At 35.4% G+C, this 23,469-nt stretch overlaps 1 protein-coding gene across 1 annotated transcript; it reads right to left on the reverse strand.

The window, feature by feature from the left end:
• On the reverse strand, positions 1–2,749 carry zetaCOP (COPI coat complex subunit zeta). The gene is made up of 4 exons (XM_067786384.1): positions 2,624–2,749; positions 2,180–2,559; positions 1,480–1,570; positions 1–199 (listed from the first exon to the last, which is right to left on the reverse strand). Exons 1-4 carry the CDS (start codon positions 2,639–2,641, stop codon positions 152–154), a joined length of 537 nt encoding a protein of 178 aa, XP_067642485.1. The 5' UTR covers positions 2,642–2,749; the 3' UTR covers positions 1–151.
• Positions 2,750–23,469: the final 20,720 nt, after the last annotated feature.

Here is a 23,469-nt window from a genome sequence, read left to right on the forward strand (position 1 = left end):
TTTTGTATATCTGAAAAACTAGGTTTTATACGATATATGTTTTAATTTAAAAATGCAATAGCTTATAGAATGTATAATATATGTTTAGACTATATAAAAACAATTAATATTTTTTCGTCTTCTTTGTCCAATCCATTCAATAAATACTTGCTCACTTCAGTATGGACCATTTGAATTGTTCGCGCGCTGATTGTAAAACCTGTAAAAGTAAAAAGAAAATATTATAATAAAATAAATTGCTATTTTATATAATTTTAATGCTTACATAAACAGTAGATAAAAATGCATATTTAAATAGAACAAGAACTGATTTATATAAGTAAGTTTGTAAAACTTGTGTTAAGAAAAATGAATTAAAAGCATAATTTCATTGTTGAAAAGTTTGTATGTATTGTAGTATTTATTGAACATATTTTAACATGGGATAACAACAATATTTATAACGATACAGAAGCATTACTAAATTGCAATAAAATGTTTCCGCCTTAAAACAAATTCAAAAGATTATGCACGTACAGACAATAAAAGTCACTAATATTTTTAACCAACATTTTTTTCGGTTAAACTAATATATGAAAAAATATTTTGCAACACCACTTTTTTATTCTCAATAAATTGCATAACTTGCTACTAATCGCGTCGAAAGTACATTTGTATATAAAATATAGATTTTATAGGGTACGTGTTCCAGAAACCGGATATGTAAATTATTTATCAATTTCGAACAAAAATAAAATAGGAAGTTGAATATTTTCAATTTTAATTCAATAACATAAACCATTTTCTAGTTCTAAACGAAAGAAATCCGGTCCCTTGTATAATTGCCTTATAAACATAAGGTTTTCATCCAAGTATATATGTACAAAATTTAAAATTGTTTTTAATCTTTATTTACTATCTACTTTTATGTATTAATATTTCAAAATTCTAGGTACTTTCTGTTCGTTTTCAAGCAACTATGGGAGTACCATACATTACATCACGTATACTAACTACTGTTTTTTTATAGTAATTTGTACAATTGAAGCAAACATATGAGTAGCATATTTAATTTTTTTTTTTTTGGAAATTTACTAAAATAAATTTGTTCAAACAACCAACGAATGAAGTAAAATTTCGATTTAAAGAAACATTTTGTTCGACAACCTTAACAGAATTGCATCGTATAGCGTGCGCCAATCACAAAATTTAAGTACAAATACCGCGTTTTTATTCAAAAAGACTCGTTCTGTTTCCGGTCAATTTGCTTATTCTAGAATTCATACCGTTTGTTAAATAAAATCAAAAGATTGAAAAAATTTTCTAAAATAAAAACCAACTACTTTGTTAATCAAATCCTTTCTATTAAGGCCACATAAAATTAGATTTTGAGACGTTATACGACCCAATCCTGTTTCAAACAAGACTTATAGCTTGCGCGCCATCAATATGAGAACTTGTTCAACACTACCAAAACAGTCCATTTATTTTATTAGTTACCTGCGCGACGGTTTGCTCAGCAATTGGAATGTCATCGTTACGCAAATCAACACGTTTCACAACAGATGATGGATCGGCGTCTAGTATAACACTATGGATACAAATAAATATTATGTACAATTAGTGACTAGATATTAAATTTAGTTCAAGTGCTGATAAGGCTTTTCATACAGCATTTAATAAATACTACTTATAATCGTGCCATAAACTGGCAAATTGTAAGCCAACTGAAAATTAAATTCCTCTCGTTTTGGTGCAGATACATATTATACATATGTATATGTATGAATGTTGGTTCGAGTTTCGTATAAAATAAAATTTTATGGTACCATAGGGTTAATGGAACTTTATATTTCAGAATTACAAGTTACGCGCTGGTGACTCCCTATTTGCCTGGAGTGTCCGCATGGTTAAAACCCAACAGGAACTACATGCTAAGCATTTCGTTGCAGTTTTTAATTTAAAGAGCAGATATACTGCAACCTTACCCCTGTGCTTTGGCGAGTCTTTTGCGTTAGCATACACCTTAAGTCTCAAAAAAAAAAAAAAAAAAAAATTACAGTATTAGCTTAATAACAAATAACCTGTATAAAGAGCTGTTACACTTTCAGTTAACCTAATATCTAGTCTGATTAAAAAGGATGTAACCACGTCAGCTCTTGAACTGTTTCACAACTTACAAAACACATCTCCCACTTACCCGCCATCACAGATCTCATCAAATGCCAACATAATAATTTCCAAATTTTCCAATACCAAACGTTTTTCCACATTCTTTTTCAATATCAAGCTTATCGTATCGTATAGGCAATTCAACACAGACAGTAATATTAATTCATTCTCATAGGCGCTGCCCATGACATAGAAAAATAAATCCACATTACTCTTATAGACGCAGGTTAAGCCATCCAACATAATAATTTCCGTATTGGAACGATGTGTTTTATTGAAAAGATTCTTTTCGAAAGCTTTTTGTTCTTTCACAGTTGGAAGGACGTTTTTGTCATAGTACTTGGCCAAAATGCGATTGCCATCATTGTCCATGATGCACATGCCTTTGATGACATTCAATGTCGGCTCCTGTTTAGCGCATAATTTTATTAAATAAATTACTATTTTATTTATATTTAATGTTAATATTTACCATCATAAATCCGTCCATTGCTATTCTATTATTTTGCTTGTTCACCGCTGGATAAATGACAGCTGTTTTACACGTCAACTGCTACAGGGTTGCAATTTATTTCATTAGACAAGCACCCAATTCCATTCAATCTTTGGTTAGCAAAGAGAATAGATATACAAGAGGGCGCACTGTAGAGTTTCTCCATGGCGTTGAAACAAGTTGGTGTTCCTCTAGAAAAACCAGATTAGGTCAAAGAGGATAGATATACAAGAGGGCGCACTGTAGAGTTTCTACAGGCGCTGAAACAAGTTAGTGTTCCTCTCGAAAAACCAGATTAGGTGTTCACCATGCGTTTTGTTATTCTGTCCGCACCAGCCTGAGCTGTCATTTTTATTTCTTTCTTGTTTTGTTCGTGCGCGCGGCCATTTTTGACACTTTTGTTTTGTTTTTTCATTTGCAGAGTTTGTTTTGGTTATCCAATAGAAAATAAATGTTCATGATGTAATTACAATAAATGTTATTCTAATTGATCGGTGGAATAGTGAATAAATTTTACAAAGTGAATAATAAATATTAAAATAGCAAAATTTTAAGTGATAGTGGTGATTGTGCAAATGTTAACTTGTGCAGTAACATTATTTAAAAGTAGAAATATGTTGTTACGATGATAAGTGCATAAATGTATGTATGTATAAACATATATACTTAAATATGAAACCGCTGAAATGCTGACGGTTCTGGGTCCTTTCATTTAAATACATTTTTATATAAAATTTTTAGAAAAGGTTTAAATGTGATATAAGAAATTTGAATGTGTGTTAAAATTTGCAAAAATGTGACAAAGCAGAATATGTGATATGAAGTAAAAATGGTGTATAAACGTATACATATATGAAATTTATAAAATGCCGACGGCTTTTGTGCATTCAAATGATCCAAAGGTAAAGTGTTAAGATAACTTACGTTTGTTTCTAAAATCCAACAAATTCATTGTACATATTATGTATAGATAGTATGTGCTTAAAGAAATCCATACATATATATATAAGTGTGCAATACTTTGTGTTCATCTAAATCATTATAAATAGACCTTTTCTAATTGGACTGATTGTATTTTATAAGTTAGCTTTCCCCCCACTGCTCCCACTCAAATGACAAGTGAAAAGTGCGCCAGAATATCAAAAAATTATAACGAATTGTCCAGTTATCTGGAATTCGATTATTCTAAAGTGAATTTATATCGTGCGCGTACGCGAAATTTTTAAAAGTGTTTCTTTAAAAAATAAAAATGCCGATCGACAAAAAATGTGTTGTTTTGGGATGTGGACGGACAAACCTGTCCACCCCAAGACCAAGATTTTTTAAAATCACCGAGGAGGCAGGGTTGCTGGCAAAATGGATATCCAACATGGGAGCTGCACCTAATCCTAAGGGATTCATCTGCGATCTCCACTTTGAAGAGAAAGCAATTGGGGAAAAGAAGCTGCTTAGTAATGCAATACCTACGCTGCATTTAGGTAAGTAGATTTTCTTTAAAATGTGAATAAAGACAAGTGCATTTGTATGTACGTTTGAACATCACAGCGTAGCTTTATTAGGGTGCTCCCATATTTTTTCTTTGCGATATTCGTAGTGCCAAGTGAAATGCACAAATAAATATGCATATATGTAAATGGATTCAATTAATTAGCAAAGATTGAAATGTAGTGCTTACATTTTTTTTATATAAGGTTTAAATCTTATTATGTACTTAAATCCTCAAATTAAATTTTCCTCAGTGTATAGATAAGTAACCCACTCGGCATTTAGGTGATTCAATTTTGAATTACAATTTGAATACTCTTTCTGACTAAATAAAGAGTTATCATACAATTGAACAAAAGAAATAAGCAAATATGAATACTTTCGATGATGAAAAACTAAACAGCATTTTTCGATCACTTTTTGGAATCATTTTTGAAGTCCTTTAATTACTAAATTTTAATATTTCATAAAAACCAACAAAAAGAATAATCAAATATGCTTACCTTTGATGATCAAAAACTGAATATACATTTACACATTTTGGAATCATATTTGAATCAAATGTTTTTACTTTAGGTGATCAAAAATTTATAATCATTTTTATGAATATATTTGTTGACTGAATAATGAATTTTATACTTGTTGAAATTTTACTTTTCATTAAAAATCTTATTTATTTCACATACACATATTTTTTCAATCATGAGGCTAAGAATTCATATATAAAACTTTATTAATTATGCAAAAGATATTCTTCAAGACAAAAATAATGTAATGCTGCTCGTGAGCGAAGATTTCCCCAACCATTTCTCCCCTTATTGTGTAAACTTTGAAATTCTAATTCGTTAAAGCAAAACTCACTGATAAAAACTTCGTGAGTTCTCTTGACAGCCAGTGTACACTATTGTGACATTTAAAACACATACGCACTGTTGCAAAATAACTTTTTTCTTTTCATCAAAGAAATTGTAATTTCAATTTCTTTGGGCGCTGTGGTGCTGTGGTGAATTCGCTATGTAGGCACAGAATTCTGTTATTCCTCTACGGCGCCATCTGTACAATAAGGAGGAGATTCAAAAGCTTTCGGCAGCACCTAGCGAGAAAACTTTTGTGAGCTCACAATGAGGCTTGATACACAGGAAAGGTATAACATTTCCGCTTCCGGTTTGTGAAAAGGGGGTCCGGTTAGTTCAAACTTCCTCTCCCACAGGAACATAGGAAAGTCCTTTACAGAACAAAGAAAACGCCGAGTTCATAGAATACATAGAATCGCGAGCATATTGTTAAATGAGTGCATGAAAAACGTAGCATTTTCGCACTTGCATACCCTTGCTGCATGCTTGTTCATAGATTTTATGGTTCTATTATTTTCCGATGTTGCGCACGTCTTCATACTTTATGGTTTTCTATATTCTGTTTTTTTCTTTAAGTAGAGCCCGTGACGGCCAGATCTTTGTCATTTTATAAAAGTTGAAATTTCGTCAGTGCATACTTCCAACTGAAGCATGTTACATCCTGCTTGTTACGCCGCTCTTCACCATCCAAAAAGCAGCCACGTAACAAGTAGGATCGTTGGTCTATTATAAAACTTGAGTGATGGTGGCTTTAACAGATATCGCGCAAAAATTTGACAGAAAAATAGACCTTTGTTTCGTCATTTTATAAAGACTGATTTCATATATGGTCTTCGTCACGATATAAGCAGCCACTATAGCCTCATTGCCAGACACTTTCCATAGTGGCTTTGATTAGCCAGACACTTTTAATCCTACTAAACTTCAAAGAACATAGAAGCAATTTCATACTGAAATTCGAACACAAAATCTTTAAAAAAAACTTTTTTCAATTTTGTTTGCCGTAAAAAAATTTCAGTTTATGATAAAGTATTTAGCTTTATGAAAAAGTACAGTTTTGACGAAAGAAAGGTATATTTTGCTGCAAAATTTTTGCACGATATCTGTTGAAGCCACCATAACTCAAGTTTTATAATAGACCAACGATCCTGCTTCAGTTGGAAGTATGCACTGACGAAATTTCAACTTTTATAAAATGACAAAGGTCTGGCAGGGTAGGGGTCTTAGACTATTCAGAAATCCTAGAAAATATGTAGCGATATACTTTGTTGTTGAGTTTAAAAAGGTTTTTACAATAATTTGAAAAACTCATCGTTTTCTATGGTTTTAAGACTTAGAGGTGTAAACTCATGTAATAAATAAAATTTTTAATGAAATTACTAACTCTGAACTGAACCATTTTCGCCATGATATAAAATTAAAATGTTGTGGAACAAAGCAACTCTTTTCTGAGTACATAAACCCTTTAACGTCCCCGCACAGAACCGTAATTGACCGTTTTCAGCCGAAACAACAATGCTTGTTTACATACTTAGTTGGCGCTTAACCGTCTAAACCAGAGCCGGCCACACAAATACTAAAACAATTGCATAAGTGTGTGTAAAAATTGAGTGACAACTCCCCACAGTGTGCTAAAAGAAAATGTGGACTGTGAAGTTCGAAATTAAAAAGGACTCTGGTTATTTGATTTCAAGCTAATCCTAACAATATTTATTTATATTCATATAACTAAGAACGCGGAGGTCGAGCTAGCCAGATAAAACTTTTTTATAAAAGAAGGTATGGTGTTTCTTCAATGCAAAAGTTACTTAAAAATATCACTTTTTCATTAAGAAAGAACTATAAAACAAAGTAAATGTAAAGATAGAAATATATATTTTCAAAACATAAAGTTATTCAATAAAAAAAAATGTATAAAAATTAATAAAACTAAGTAGAACGTATAAAAAGTTACTTATATTAAATTGTCAATATTTATTAATAATTAATTAATTATTATTAATTATTAATATTTAAATCGTCAATATTAATATGTATGTTCAAAGGAACTTAATAATACTAACTAAAACGTATTAAAAGCCACTTTAACCTTGCAGCATATTGTTTTTATTATGTGCCCAAAAAGTAGCATGGACTTTTCCTTTTGCATTCACTCTTGATTTTAGTGAGTGACAAGCGAAAGCAAACGATCGTGATCGCATATCGTTAGTGTCTGTGAGAAAATACGAACTCAAATTGCACAATGTGCAACTTTTGGCCGGCTCTGGTCTAAACGGTTATGGCCGTCCAAAAAGGCGCGTCAGTCGCTCCTTCGCTCTGCCGACCGGCGCCAATTGGTCACACCAAGGGAGTTTAAATCGTTTTCCACATGGTCCTTCCAACGGAGTGCGGGCCGCCCTCTACCTCTGCTTCCATAGGAGGGTTCCGATAGAAACACTTTCTTGGCCGGAGCATCATCTTTCATTCGCATAGCACGGCCTAGCCGGCGCAGCTGCTGTGTTTTAATTCGCTGTACTATGTGGATGTCTGCGTATAGCTAGTACAGCTCATCATTAAATCTTCCTCGGTACTCGCCATCGCCAACGTGTAGAGGTCCATAAATCTTTCGAAGAATTTTTCTCTCGAACACTCCCAAAGTCGCTTCATCTGCTGTTGTCATGGTATATGCTTCTGCCCCATATAGCAGGACGGGTACGATAAGTGACTTGTAGATTATGATTTTCGTTCGCCGAGAGAGGACTTTACTTTTCAATTGTCTAACTAGTTCAAAGTAGCATTTATTGGCAAGATTAATTCATCGCTGGATTTCAGTGCAGCTGTTGTTGCTAGTGTTGATGCTGGTTCCCAAATAAACGAAGTCTTTTACTATTTCGAAATTATGGCTGCCAACAGTAGCCTGGTTACCAAGGCGCGTATGTGCTGACTCTATGCTCGATGACAGCAGGTACTTCGTTTTGTCTTCATTCACCATCAAACCCATCAACCAACCCATTTCCCCGTTATGCTAACTTAACCGAGTGCCTGTCAAAGCCCCGTCACATCAGCAGTTTTTCATATAGATGCGTTTAACTCAATATTATGCATTATGAGTAGACTGGACGTATTTTTTTGGAGAAGGCAAATTGAGCGACACTGGCGTCATTTGACATGAAAAAATAACGAACTCGCAAATTTTGTTGCTAGAAAATAGAGCATACGATTTCTCGAACATGTTCGAGAAGAGATTTCTCGCGAGTCTCGCCTTTTCGCGAGATTCTCGAATTTCTCGTAAGGCTCACGAGATTCTCGAATTACTCGTAAGGATCGTGAAGTTCCCGAATCTCGAATTACTCGTAAGGCTCGCGAGCTTCTCGACATTCAACTTAATCGATTCATTGCCTGTTTTATATAGAGCTTACGATTTCTTCTGAAGAACAAGCGAAAATTTCCACAAAACCACAACTAAAAACACTGAAATGTATATAATACTGCCAATACTGAATTGGAGAAGCTCGCGAGTATTAAGAGTATTTCGAGATTCGAGAATCTCGCGAGAATTGAAAGTCGAGAAGCTTGCGAGTATTGTGAGTATTTCGAGATTCGAGAATATCGCGAAAAGCCGTGTTCATTGTACAGGTTTACAAGTATGATATGTATGAGAGGGAAACAATTTCTTTCCCTTTCTAACACACGGCAGTTTGACACTTCGGTCAGTGTCAAACTAGCGTGGAACCCAGTGGAACCTTCGTGGAACATGAGTTTTGACACTGAACGAAGTGTCAAAATTACCGGGGTTGCTTCGTCGAAAGCGACACAGGGAAGCAATTTATCTTCTAGTTGTTGCTGGCAACAATCACAGATAAATCCCTCGCGCCAGCTGAAGCGGGTGCCAGAACAAAAAATGTGCCAGCCAAAACGAAAAACGTGCCAAAAATTTTGGTAAACTTTAGTTTGACCTACAACTGTAGAATAGCGTTCAAAAATTATGGGAAAAAGGATAAAAATACTTGTCTTAGTGTAAGTATTATTAGTTCGAAGGCGGAGGGAAATATTATTTCCCATTCAAAAGTTATCACTAAAAACAGGTTTTGTAAATATGAACTCCCGATGCAACCAGTCCATTTTGATCACAGAACCTGGAACGCCAGACATGTAGGATAAGTCCTATCCATTAAATAATGTTAAATATTATATCATAAGTCCGATTTACAGAAATTTCAAAAGAATATATGATTTTCACTGCGAGTTAAATGCGTTACAATATTTGACTAATTAATTTAATTGAAATGTTAGTTTTACTTAGATTGGTTTATATTTAACTCTAACTAGTCGTATTATTGTAAAATAACTTTAAGGAAATAAATATTTTACGACTATCATTTTATTAAATGATTGAAACTATAATCGCCGAAATGTATGTCAAAAATCCCCGTTTTCAGATCTATTCATTTTTGTTTGGAGTGACATCATTGATAAATGTTATAAAAAATGTGCATTTTGACAGCGCTCTCTCGAAACAAAGAGTTGCAAATCCATTCATCTATGTTCTTGATGTCTCGTTAAAAAAATAAAATGTTGTGAACAAAATTATATGTATAATAAATATGTTTTCAGTTAAATGTCATTGAAGCAATATAATCAAGAAAAAAGTCACAAGTAAAAAAAAAAAAAAACAAGTGTATAAATACTGTTCATACAGCGATTTAGTAAGAATGTCGAGAAGCTCGCGAGATTTACGAGGACTTCAAGACACGAGAATCTCACGAGAAGTCGAGTTCTCGATTTCTCGGGTCTCGAAAATCTCGCTTGTGTTCGAGAAGAAATCGTAAGCTCTACTAGGAAAGCATAAGAAGAAGAATTTGACATTTGCGTTGGGTAAGGGTGCTGGTACACTGCAAGTGAAATTATTTTTCCCACTCGTTGGTAACTTTTCTAAAATTTTTCGTAATTAAAAATTGCAATATAACAAAATAATACGACACAAAACATGTTAGGAAGTATTTTTCTTGTATAGTGAGAATGTTTACAACAGTGCTCCGCGAAATTTTGTATGTGAATGCGCAAGGCGAAATAAACTTCAATTGCTAAGTCTGAAGTTCCTTTATATTTACAAAGGCAACATCTTGGTTGATTGTGGCGATGTTACTGGAATGCATAAGCTTGTGTTGAACGCATCTATATGAAAAATTTCATTGTGCCGCGGCCTTCAGAAATAAGTCAACACACTTGTAGGTACTCATCCACAATGGGCAATGTGAGTAATCTACATATGTACGTGCATTGTTGGCGTCAGAGTGGGCAAGTTAGTGGTCTTTAGTCCTGGTCACCGGTTTAGCACGTTAGGATAAACAATATGCAGAACTCGAATTTGCCATTGAGAAGCTGTTGACGGAACGGACAGCTGATAATCTCTGATAAAATAATGTCCGGCATATTACTAGAGGTTTCAAGTCGGGGGCAACTTGCAGCAGCCATGAAAAATGCGATCTAGTAATCGATGTACAAAAATTGCTAAGATTATTTAGGTAACACTTCTTTTCATTGGTAGACTGCGAGGAAAATGAAGAGCTTGACATTTCTATGCCTGACGACGGAGCATACGTTCCGCCATCAGGCTAATTAGAAGTTGTTGTTATTAAAAACATAACTTGGCGCCTTTGCGCAACAACAATTACTTCGCGTTTGACGCAAATAAATTTCAGACTTCGCCTATGAAAAATCACCCGTGACAAAAATGCTATTTTGGGCTGAGTAGTACTTAGGGAAGTGAAGTTGTCAATTATTTTTTGCGGAAAACTTCTTTTTGATCTGTATGAATGCATACGCTTAGGTTCAGAAGTTTTTTTTTAGAAAACAACTTTATCTAAAAAAAGATGTTTTGATCACCATGTTCCCTAAGTGTATGTGCCAATGGTGCCATCTGCTAAGCTGATACAGAACTTTAAACGGTTGCTGCGCCATCTGTCCAAACGGCCTGAAGTTGAGACATTCACGGTGACATCTAGCGATATATTATTTGTGAGTTCACGATAAATCACAGGAAACGTATACCGAAATGGCTTCCATTTCCGGTTTGTAAATAAAAAGGACTAAGGTCTTTTCTTTTAATCTCTAAAGTGGCTAAACGATTATTACCTTCTTCAATAAAGTAAAGGTTCGTGCCTCAAAATTTTGCTGTTGCTTCAGAATGTCCAGCACAGTTCTCGATAGAGGCGCGACCGCACTTTATATTGACTATCCAATCCAAAGAAGCAATTATTTGTAAGGCTAATTGACTAGTTCTGCGTCCGGATTTTTAGGCTGGGATTGTTTTCGTTCTTCAGTATGGTTTCCAAATTTACGAAGTTCTTCAAATCTCGAATTATTATTACGTCTTGCACTAGGCCCAAGCTAGATTGAGGGAGCGGGGGTGTGCCTGCAGGAGAAACCTGGTACAAAATGTCTGGAAGCATTTCTAGATAGCAAGTTAACATGGACGCTCAATGTTCAGCCGAGAGTGAAATAGGTATCTTGTGACACTTTGCGCATGTAAAAGAATGCTGGGATGGCTCTGATTGTTTAGCCAATCATTTACTATATTAACCTTGTTGGCGGACAGTCACACAAAAAGGACTTTCCTAGAAACTAGACGGTAAGAAGACCATCCATGCTTAGTAAAACAGTAGCTCTGAACCAACCATACAGCCGCGACATCTGGGCGTTGCGTGCATGTATCTCTTATGGGCTGAGCAGACAAAAGTCAAGTACAAATATGGAGCTATCCGCTCATCCGAACTTAGGAGCCCCCGCCTCCATATTTCAACAGCTCAGCCAGCGGTCTTTTCCTGGCGTTTAATTAGTTTAAAGCCACGATTCTGTCATTCCTGGTCGCCATTTGCCTTTGGCTTACAACCTTTCGTCATACGCCGAATCCTTTGAAAGAGTTTTATGACTTTGGATCTATCAGTCAGATCATGTATTTTCAAAGCAGGCGTCTCCTTTCTTTCTTCGCCTCACGATTACGTAAAACGTGCACAGCAGCGGTATGTGCTGGGTTACATCGGCCGGTCGAATAATGCTCTCAGTCAAAAGATGTGAGAGTAAAGGGGTGTAATCATCAGCTGTCTGTTTCGAGAGCAGCTTCTCAATGGCTAACTTTCTTTCCGACACCACGTGAACTTTCCTCGCTGCACAGAGACGTGTGCGTTTTTTGTCTACCCTAATGTTAGGGTTGCAGTCAATATCTCGGACCTCGTGGTATGCTTGCCATTCGATCTTTGGTCAGAGGGTAGCCAAGTAGCTTGTTGTATTGTATGCACTACATATGACAAAATTTCGATCTGCGGCAAAGTGGACCTCCTCAACCGTTCGGGCAATATTCCACGTTCAATTTTCCGATAGTAGGACAGAAGACCTAACGCACATTTCGCAGTTAAAGTCGCGTCTACATGCCAATGGGTGGCATCGATCTTAATAAATACATAAATGTAAGGCGCCATAACCCCCGAAGAGACTTTAGGCCGAGTTCTCTTCCAATTTACGTCGTGCTCCTTTTAATTTTTCCTACAAATTGGCGGGACGGGACCTACTTGTTTTATGCCGACTTCTAACGGCATCTGCAAGGAAGATGACTTTTCACTGGGAAGCTTTGCATGGCAGAAATACAATCCGAGCGCTTGCCAAACACTGCCGAGGGGCGACCCCGTTTAGAAAAATTTTCTTCTAATTGAAAAAACTTGTTTCTAAAATTTTGATGTTGCTTCACGCGGGGCGTGAATCCAGGATCTTCGGTGTGTTCGCTACCATCACACCACGGCGGTCGCCATAATAAAACCATCAGTACAACTAGATACTTCGCTCTCCTTTTCTTGGTGACTGTTGCAGAGGCCGCATTGAATTCATAAAACTGGGAAGACGTTATGCCAAGGTATTAGCTACCCACCGTTTAAAACTTTTTTATTGGTTTCATTATAGATTAATAATTCGACTTTCCCACAGGGTACTTACATACATCTCGTATAGTATCAATGCACGAATAATAAATGGATAAAGGGCTATATTTTTGTTATATGCCATATGCTAATTGATAGGATAATGACCCCACAAAAAACCCCATGGATTTTTGATTGTAGCCAATATTTTTTGCTTCAGACTAATTAAATTATCATTTATCCGTTTACCTCAGCGGATACACCATCAGCCAGATATTTACGCCTTGTCTTTGAGCTTGATATTCTAGCATGAATTGTGTGGGTGAATCCACTTCGGGGGCCACCATCCACCTACCACAATTTGAGACGGACTTCTTGGATTCCTATAGAGCAATGCACCGGCAACCCTCCAATCAGCGTTGCCATATATTTTTTTTCCAAGTCGTCAGAAGCCGCCCAAAAAAATCGTCAAAAATCGTCATATCTATGGCAACCAGAGTTAGGACGAAGTTATTACCAGGGGATGTACGATTGTATTATTTTTTTTTCGTTGAGCTGAATCAAACCTCGAATAAACTCCTGTATCATTTTAGTTTCTTAGTTATATATTTTCGCGTTAATTTTTTTAGCATATTTATTTGCCGTTCAATATTATGACAGGAAAAGTTATTAAATTTTAAATAATCTTGGACAGCAATATTCCTTTTAATATATCAGTTTCAAGACGGTTTAGGATTTTTCGTTCTACATTCGCTGAAGAGTGTGACATGCACATTAGATCTGCAACGAGTGCACATAAATTAGAAAAAGCATAATATATTTTTCCAAAAAACTTCTGGAGGAACCTTAGAAAAATGTCTTCAAAATATGTCTTAAATTCTAAAAACCTTAATTCCCTATACTAGCTATCAATATCCTGCACAATTTTCTGATCGATTGTGTGCGAAAAATGTTGCAAGACCATATGAAAAGAATCAATTTTTTTCCAGCAACTTGTTTGGGATCCATGAAACTTAAGTTTTGTAGAACAACATTGTTAAAATCAAAACACTTTCTAATTTGGTCACTCAGTTCAATATAAAAAATAATACAATCTTGTTAAAACTTGACTTTTTCTTGCTCGGAAATGTTAGAGGCGATAAGCTTATCCATCGCGTAATCTTCTATATAAGTCTGATCACTTTGCAATATATTTGAAATGTTTTTATAATCTATAATTTCTATGTTGTCTAATGTAATTTCGGCTTTACAAAACTATACAATATACTTAAATAAAGTCTTTTTATTTCCAAATACATATTATGTACTTGAAGCCCCTGACTCTGGAAAATTTTATTAACTTTATTAATATTTTGAAGTATATACTTCAGGAAGGAGAGATAAATTTCGTTCATATCATCCCAGTTATCAAGAATGGTTTTTGCACTGTCTATTTTGTCAACATTAACAGCGAGGTTAAAAAATATTTAATGGTTCACAAAGTTATAATACTCTGTATACTACTGCCCCTAAGGATAGCCAGCAAGTTTGACATGGATGTAGCATCTTTTTTGGCTGCAATTCCAATAGCGTAATTATATTTTTCAATTGAGTACTTCTCTGAGAACTATTGGGAACGTAATTATACACATTGCGCACCAATGTTTCTACACTGCTGGGTAGCTTTAAGAAGGCATACGAAGAGAAAAGCGCCAAAGAATGACATATGTATGAGCATTTCCGAAGAATGGTAAACCAGAGCAAAATTTTAAATGTTAATAAAAATAAATTCTTTTTTAACCCTGTTATACAAAATTCCCCAATTTTTTATAAAAATAAAGTTTTGGAAGTTAATTTGAATATTTTTATGAAAAATTTGGCTTAAAACCTGAAAAAATTTTTTTTTTTCATTTCCAGCCAGTTTTAAAGGCCTGTTTCTTTTCAATTTTTTCACATGTACGACTTATACTAGCGATCCCTTTTTGCAACGAAATACCTCCTTGAATATCAATTAAGACTATCAAAATGAAAGAAGAGTGAACGACGATGTATTTACGGTAAATTTTTATTGAAACTTTTACCTCTGCCTGGATCGTACGTTCGCGACCAAAAAAAAATAAATTTTTTGTTACCACTTCTCAAGGAGTGTAAGGAAATGTCTAGCACTACATTGCTAAAGCCAGTTGAGTGCACTTAATTGAAAACCAAAATTATTTCTCGTGAAAGGTTTACCAAACCTTTTTTTTTAATTTTCAAAGTTGCGTACGTTCGCGACAGTTTTGCATTTTGATATATTTTTGGCCTGTTCACTTTGAAATTATGTATTTAGTGCTTTATTTCTCTATCCATCGTGTTAGCAGTTGTTGTGAGTCATCTCGCGTATTGAAATTTAATAACGAAAAAATTTATAAAATATTATAAACGTAAGTACAGATTAACTCGTGAACTAATATTTTAATAGTTTTAAAAAATATATGTTCATATATCTCTTAGATAATAAAGATGGGTAAAGCTCCTACTGAATCCCAAAAAGCAAAGCATAAGCGGTATTTGCAAAATATTATGAGTGATCCCACAAAACTTAAGAAGTATCGTAAGAAAGCACCTGAACGAATGAAGAAACGAAGGGAAAGAACTAACGAAGTTGGGGAGAAACACTAAGCTGATGAGGGAGTTTAAAGAAAAAGAACGTGAGCGGTTGATAATATACCGTCAAAAAAAGAAAATTGCTTCTAGACAACAACGAAATGTTACAAACTATACTTGCAAACAAACTTTATACAAAGCTGTAAAAAAGCAGAAAATGCTTTACCAAAAAATGAAGCAAGAAAAAAAGAGGTTGTTAATATACTTCATAAAAAGTATTTGCAGAAAGTAGTACAACTCAAAATATTCTAGAAGAGGACATCAACTCAGAGATAGAGTTGAAATTGGCAGGAGACTTTTTTCTGCGGGACGATATCAGCGTTCAGGCTGCTGCAAGAAGAGAAACGCTAATATTAGATGGGAAAATTGTTGCTAAACGTTATATGCTGATAACAGTTTCTGAGGCTTACGAGATCTACAAAACGCAAGTAATCGGGAAAACCGTAAGAAAAACAGTTTTTGAATGTCGTCCAAGAAGTGTCCAGCTTTCGAGCAAAATAAAATGCCACATAACATGTGTGTATGCTTTTATCATGTCAATTTTAATTATTTATTGAAAAGTTTATCGAACGCTATGGATCCTATATCTGAAGACTTCGAAGAATTCCTCAAATTAGCGTGTTGCAATTTAGCAAATGAATACTGCTTGACCAACGCTTGCGAAAAGTGTGCAAGCGAAATTAAAGAGATCATTCCCTTGAAATACCTTTTTAAAAACGGACGAGAACGTCAAATGGAAGCAATGGCGGAAAGTGGATGTCTGACGAAACTAAGTCGTTTGCAATAATAAGTGACAGTTTAACTCACAGAAAAATCGATGGTTACGTGTTTATAACACATCTTGTGCAGGAGATAAAAAGGCAACATGGCGAATTCCAAATCATTTCCTTTTTCTCGGATGGAAGTAACTGCCATTTTATAAATAAGTATATAGTTCGGAGTCTTCCAGATTTGCTGACTCAATTCAACCGCAAAAAGTTTGAGTGGAACTATTTTGCGACATCTCATGGCAAGGGTGCAGTCGATGGTATTGGAGCAGTTTTGAAAAGGAAATTCTGGCAACTAACAAGAACAAAAAATCTTATTTTAAATGATGCATTATCTTTTTATAATTGTGCAAAAGAGCACATCACTGGAGTTGAACTTAAATATATTGGAGCTGATTCAATCGCTGAGATATCACCAACTTTAAGTCAAAAATGGACGAATATACCAAGCATTCCAGGTATCAGATTGATACATTCAATTTCCTGTGACAAAAACTTGAAGTTACATGTGGCTCGTACTGCATATTCACAATATAAAGATATTTAATAATATTTCATTATATAGGTATATATGTAGGTATATTAATAATAATAAATAATACTGATGCCGCGTTTTACTCCATAATTCAATATGCAGAAAATAGTAAAAAATGTATGGAAAAATCGTACGTTCGCGACCGGTATTTAAGTGTATATATAAAAATGTACTGAAGATATTTTAACGCGAAATAAACGTAAAGAAAGTCACTTTATGCCACTTCAATATGTTATCAACCGTTTTGAAAAAATCCATTTCATTTCGCTGAATTTTGAATTTTTCCAGTTGCACAAAAAAGTCACTTCCATTTTGCGTACGTTCACGACCACATGTTTATTGCCCCCATAGTTAAAACTAAAAATCGAACAAACCTGCCTCTTGCACCTAAAATTGACCTACCAAAATGCTATCGAAGTAGCAAACAAAAAAAAAAAAAGAAAAACCTATGTTTACTTTGTTTTTTGGCCCATAAAAGCGTACGAACGTACTGTTCGCGACCGTGGAAACACCCATATACATTTAAAAGTAATATCTTATATAGAAGGCAGATTTAAATCGTCATCTTTCATCACAAAATCGTCCAAGCGTCATTCTAGATGAAAATCGTCAAAATGACGACGGCGTCGTCAATCTGTCAACGCTGCCTCCAATCACCTTTGATATATGGGCCTTAATGAACCATATTAATAATGTCGCTGAACGTTTGTTATCAACAAGTGGACAGAAGGATATCGACACCCGGCAAGGGCAGTGAGCCCAGGTCTTGATAAGTTAACCCTAAGTCGATCTTTGAAGAAGAAGATTGCAAGTAGCAACTGTGCACCAAATTTCCTGCTGACATACGGATCCAGCTCGCACGTACCATGTCGGGCTAAAAGATCCGCGTGACAGTTCCCAACATAATTATTATTAAAAAGTAGCTTCCTGACATTTGATAGCGGCGTGACTGCTCGAGTGATGTTAAATTCCTTAACATAACACCCACTGGGGATATCATCCCACTCACCGCATTCTTAGTACCGCCGACTTCCGCTTTGAAGAAGCTGAAATGGTCAAGTCACTTAGCATAAATCTTGCATTTCGAAGCCCAATTATAGCTCCGGCTGTCAGCCTAATAATGACCACCGCGCCCGCAGATTCCAAGGCCATGCGTTGCACGGTTGCCACTCTCTTAAAATGGTATGCAGTGTCCAGTATGTACCAGCAGACCAACAAGCCAAAGAAGGAGATCAGCTTGATCATCTTCTCATATAGCCAGTGTACTATCTTTGTAGGGAGAGCACCCCAACTTTTTCCAATAGCTCCAAGGCAGCCGTAAAAGGCTATTGAGGCTTGCCTGGCTTTATCTCTATATTCAGCTTCCTTAACAGCTTGCTATTAAGTATAATGTGAAGGAACTTACCCCTATCAGCACCCGGCCAATCGGACGAACTATTTCAGTGAAAGGTAATTCAAGTAATATGAAAGCAATGGTCCATCTCTACTTTAGAATCCTAAGATAACGAATGATCGGTCTTATTGTCATGTACTTTTGATGAGAAGACTAGCGCTGAGGTAGAAGACCAATTAACTAACGGGGTAACTACACAACAATAACAACAACAAAATCAAATGTCGCTTTTTCTCATCAAATCACATGGATTCAAATTTTTTTATCAAAGGTACATATATCATTGCATATACATTAGGGCGGGTCGATGTTTTTCCTCCCCACAAATCGACCCGCCCTAATATACATGTATCTAAGTGGTCGATTTTGAGAAATTCTTGTAAATTACTTGCTGATGTTGGAGATTTCTGATGAAAAGGAAGGCAATTATGTTTGCAAGGTTGCATTCCTTTGAGTTTACCGCGTTTACACCATGAAATGTGCGCGTAAATTTATACAAATTGTGTAAATGATTTTTCCTACAAAATTTATCAGTTCGTTTACGCACTAGATAAATTTATACCTTTACACACTTTATAAGGCATTTATAAGGTTAAATGAGTCCCCCTAATGTGTTGAATTGGATGGAAAAACAAAAAATTGAAACAAGTTTGTAGAAGAAGTTAGTTTGGAGCAGTGTTGTTGCTCAAATTTTAGTGCACTACCCCCAACTATGGTTTTGTGGCAGGAGAATACAATAGAACTAATTAGCAGTTTGAAAACAGATAGAACTAATTAAGTATATCCTTTGTAGGTACTTTTTTTCTATTTTTTCCTTAAAAATACAGTCATTGTACACATATCACATAATCGTTCCCAAATTAAGAAATCTATTCATTTGTGCAAATGCGTACTTATATAAGAATAAACAATTATAAGGAAATAACCTTTAGATAGAGAAAAAGCTGTTTGTTAAATTTTTATTATTCCTGAAATATTATGAGGACATTTGCCCAAAAACTTCCGCAAGCTTAATGGGCGGAGTAAATAAGTAATTAGCATTTAATTCAATTCATTGAACCTTGATTAAAAAGTATTCTTATTTCTGAGAACTAGAGGAAAATTTTGTATAAATAGCGCCACGAAAATTTAACTTGCTTCATTATACTCAGTTGAGCAGAGCTCACAGAGTATATTAACTTTGATTGGATAACGGTTGGTTGTACAGGTATAAAGGAATCAAGATAGATATAGACTTCCATATATCAAAATCATCAGTATCGAAAAAAAATTTGATTAAGCCATGTCCGTCCGCCCGTCCGTCCGTCTGTCCGTTAGCGTCCTACTTTAGAAGATTCATACCTGACTATGCAACTAAAGCTAGGCCTCTTACTGATTTATTAAGGAAAAATGTAAAATTTAAAAGCAGCCTTAGTAAGTGCCCCAGTACTTAAGATATATGACCCACGAGCAGTGACGGAAGTACATACGGATGCTTGCATGTATGGGTACGGAGCAGTATTATTGCAGAAGGATACTACCGATCCGCCCTTTTTCATTTGATTTGTATAGGATACATTTAATGCCATAAGTCGAACAAAAATTTACCAATCATTGTGAAATTTGGTAGCGGCTTAGATTCTAGGACGGTAACTCTTTTCTGTGAAAAAGGGCGAAATCGGTTGAAGCCACGCCCAGTTTTTATACACAGTCGGCCGTCTGTCCTTCCGCTCGGCCATTAACACGATAACTTGAGCAAAAATCGATATATCTTTACTAAACTCAGTTCACATAATTATCTGAACTTACTTTCTATTGGTATAAAAAATGGCCGAAATCTGACTATGACCACGCCCACTTTTTCGATATCGAAAAATACGAAAAATGAAAAAAGTGCCATAATTCTATACCAAATACGAAAAAAGGTTTGAAACATGGTAATTGGATTGGTTTATTGACGCAAAATATAACTTTAGAAAAAAACTTTGTAAAATAGGTGTGACACCTACCATATTAAGTAAAAGAAAATGAAAAAGTTCTGCAGGGCGAAATCAAAAGCCCTTGCAATCATGGCAGGAATACTGTTCGTGGCATTACATATATAAATAAATTAGCGGTACCCGACAGATGATGTTCTGGGTCACCCTGGTCCACATTTTGGCCGATATCTCGAAAACGCCTTCACATATACAACTACCACCACTCCCTTTTAAAATTCTTTTTAATACCTTTAATTTGACACCCATATTGTACAAACACATTATAGAGTCACCCTTGGTCCACCTTTATGGCGATATATCGAAAAGGCGTCCACCTATAGAACTAAGGCCCACTCCCTTTTAAAATACTCATTATCACCTTTCGTTTGATAACCATAATGTACAAACGCATTCTAGAGTCAACCCTGGTCCACCTTTATAACGATATCCCGAAAAGGCGTCCACCTATAGAATTAAGGCCCACTCCCTTTTAAAATACTCGTTAACACCTTTCATTTGATACCCATATCGTAAAAAAATTCTAAAGTCATCCCTGGTCCACCTTTATGGCGATATCTCGAAAAGGCGTCCCCCTATAGAACTAAGGCCCACTCCCTTTTAAAATACTCATTAACACCTTTCATTTGATACCCATATCGTACAAACAAATTCTAGAGTCACCCCTGGTCCGCCTTTATATCGATATCTCGAAAAGGCGTCCACCCATAGAACTAAGGCACACTCCCTTTTAAAATACCCATTAACACCTTTCGTTTGATACCTATATTGTATAAACGCATTCTAGAGTCATCCCTGCTCCACCTTTATGACGATATCTCGAAAAGGCGTCCACCCATAGAACTAAGGCCCACCCACTTTTAAAATACTCATTAACACCTTTCATTTGATACCCATATCGTAAACATTAATTCTAGAGTCACCCCTGGTCCACCTTTATGGTAATATCCCGAAAAGGCGTCCACCTATAGAACTAAGGCTCACTCCCTTTTAAAATACCCATTAACACCTTTCATTTGATACCCATATCGTACAAACAAATTCTAGAGTCAGCCCTGGTCCACCTTTATGGCTATATCTCGAAAAGGTGTCCACCTATAGAGCTATGGCCCACTCCCTCTTAAAATACTCTTTAATACCTGCCATTTGATACGCATGTCATACAAACACATTTCAGGGTTACCCTAGGTTCATTTTCCTACATGGTGATTTTCCCTTATTTTGTCTCCATAGCTCTCAACTGAGTATGTAATGTTCGGTTACACCCGAACTTAGCCTTCCTTACTTGTTTTAAACTTAATAATCGAGGGAAAACTTTAAACTGAAATGAATTTACGCAATTCTTTAGCGATCGTGTTTGTCGTCTTTGGCTGCTTATTTATTAATACGAATTCCCAATATCGCATTCAGGGGGGGCGGTAATTGGGATATAAAGGATAGCCCATACTTAGTATCAATACATGACAGGGGTTATCATTGTACTGGTGCTTTGATCAGTATGCGGATGGTGGTTACAACTGCTCACTGCGTGATAAATAAACACAAGGATGCCATCAGGGTTGGAGCTGGTGTATCCGATTTACGTAATTTACTCGCTGATGGACACATTCGCAAGGCACATGATGTACATTATCCATGTAATCTTAATCGGGAAACATTTGATATCGATATAGCAGTGGTTGAACTCAGTGAATCCTTCCCCCGAATCCCAAATAAAATTGATGAAATAAAACTTTGTCGTACTACATTAAACAGGGGCATAGGAATGCAAGTTAGTGGATGGGGTTCGATAACTCTAAGCATTAGGCAATCTTCGCCTATACTCCAATCTGCTATGTTTTATTTAATTCCAAAGGCCGTATGTGTGCAGCATTATACGCAGCAGGGATTGGATGTAGCAGAATCAAAGATTTGTGCTGAAAGTCAAGTAGCTCATACGTGTAATGGAGATTCTGGTGGACCGGCCGTTGTGGATGGACGATTATGTGCTGTGGTATCATCTATGCTTTTATGGGCACCCAATATTCCGCCTTTATTTACAAATATATGTAAATAATGTAAATGTTCGCACTTTTATAGATAATTTGTTACGAAATTAATTGCAGGGTGTGCAGAGAGGAAGTATTGTCTACAAACAGAGAATTTAAACACAATGAGGAGGTTTTTTGGGATCCACTGCTTACGATCCATTTGCATGTGACACGTCTTGCACTTCACCACTATTCCTCAAATTCATGTTAACTTAACAGGGTGCAAGACGTAACAGAAAATTCTCTTAACGATTTTCTCTGTTCGTCTGTTACCAAAAAATTCTCTGATCAGAGCAAGTATATTGCAAATATAATTCTGATTTTTTGTAAATAAATTATGATGGTTGGAAGGTTGAAGTCTTCGGCATAGCCTGTCCTTACTTGTTTTTTTTATATTCAAAGTGTGAATTTGAATCTGTGCCTATGATTCAGGGCAAAACAAAAACAAAAGTGCTACAAATGTATAGGGGTTGAGCAGCTCTGATGTAAAGAAATATTTTGACAAGTATAAAATACATTATTCAGTCAACAAATATAGTCAAAAAAGATTCAGACAGCTGAATTAAAAATTATTATAAATTTATTATCTCCTAAAGTAAACACATTTGATTCAAATATGATTCCAAAATGTGGTTGAAAAAATATATTCAGTGTTTGATCATCTAAAGTATTCATATTTGATTATTTCTTTTGTTCAATTGTATGGTAACTCATTATTTTGTCAGAAAGAGTAATCAAATTATATTGATATGTAGGGAAATTGAAAATTTAATCACCTAAATGGTGAGTGGGTATAAACAAACCTAGATTGGTATATATGTACACACATATATTCCTACACTAAAGATCAGCCTACACCCCCATTTCCCACCCACTTCATTGATACCAATATATCCATGCATAAGCTAACAAATGTTTGTACATTCACATGTTCAAATAAAAGACAAACTGTTTCAATCAGCCACTTCCTACAAAAACTATTCTTACGCACAAGCATATGTATGTACAAATCTATGTTCATATGTAAGCTAAGAAATATTTTTATATTCGCATGTTGACAAACAAAACAAAATTCACTTCAACCATCCAACCATACGCACAAGCACACATACATATGTACATATGTATGCTCATGTTTTGTATGTAAATCGCAAAATCCTGAAAACTAGATTCCTCTTGATTTTTCATTCATAAATGCTTCTTCTTAAGTTGTCCGAATTGGTGATAGAATTCGGCAACATGGCATTTTGCAATTCGGCAGCATGGCATTT

The sequence above is a fragment of the Eurosta solidaginis genome, chromosome 5 (assembly GCF_040869045.1).
Source record: "Eurosta solidaginis isolate ZX-2024a chromosome 5, ASM4086904v1, whole genome shotgun sequence".
NCBI classification, from domain to species: domain Eukaryota; kingdom Metazoa; phylum Arthropoda; class Insecta; order Diptera; family Tephritidae; genus Eurosta; species Eurosta solidaginis.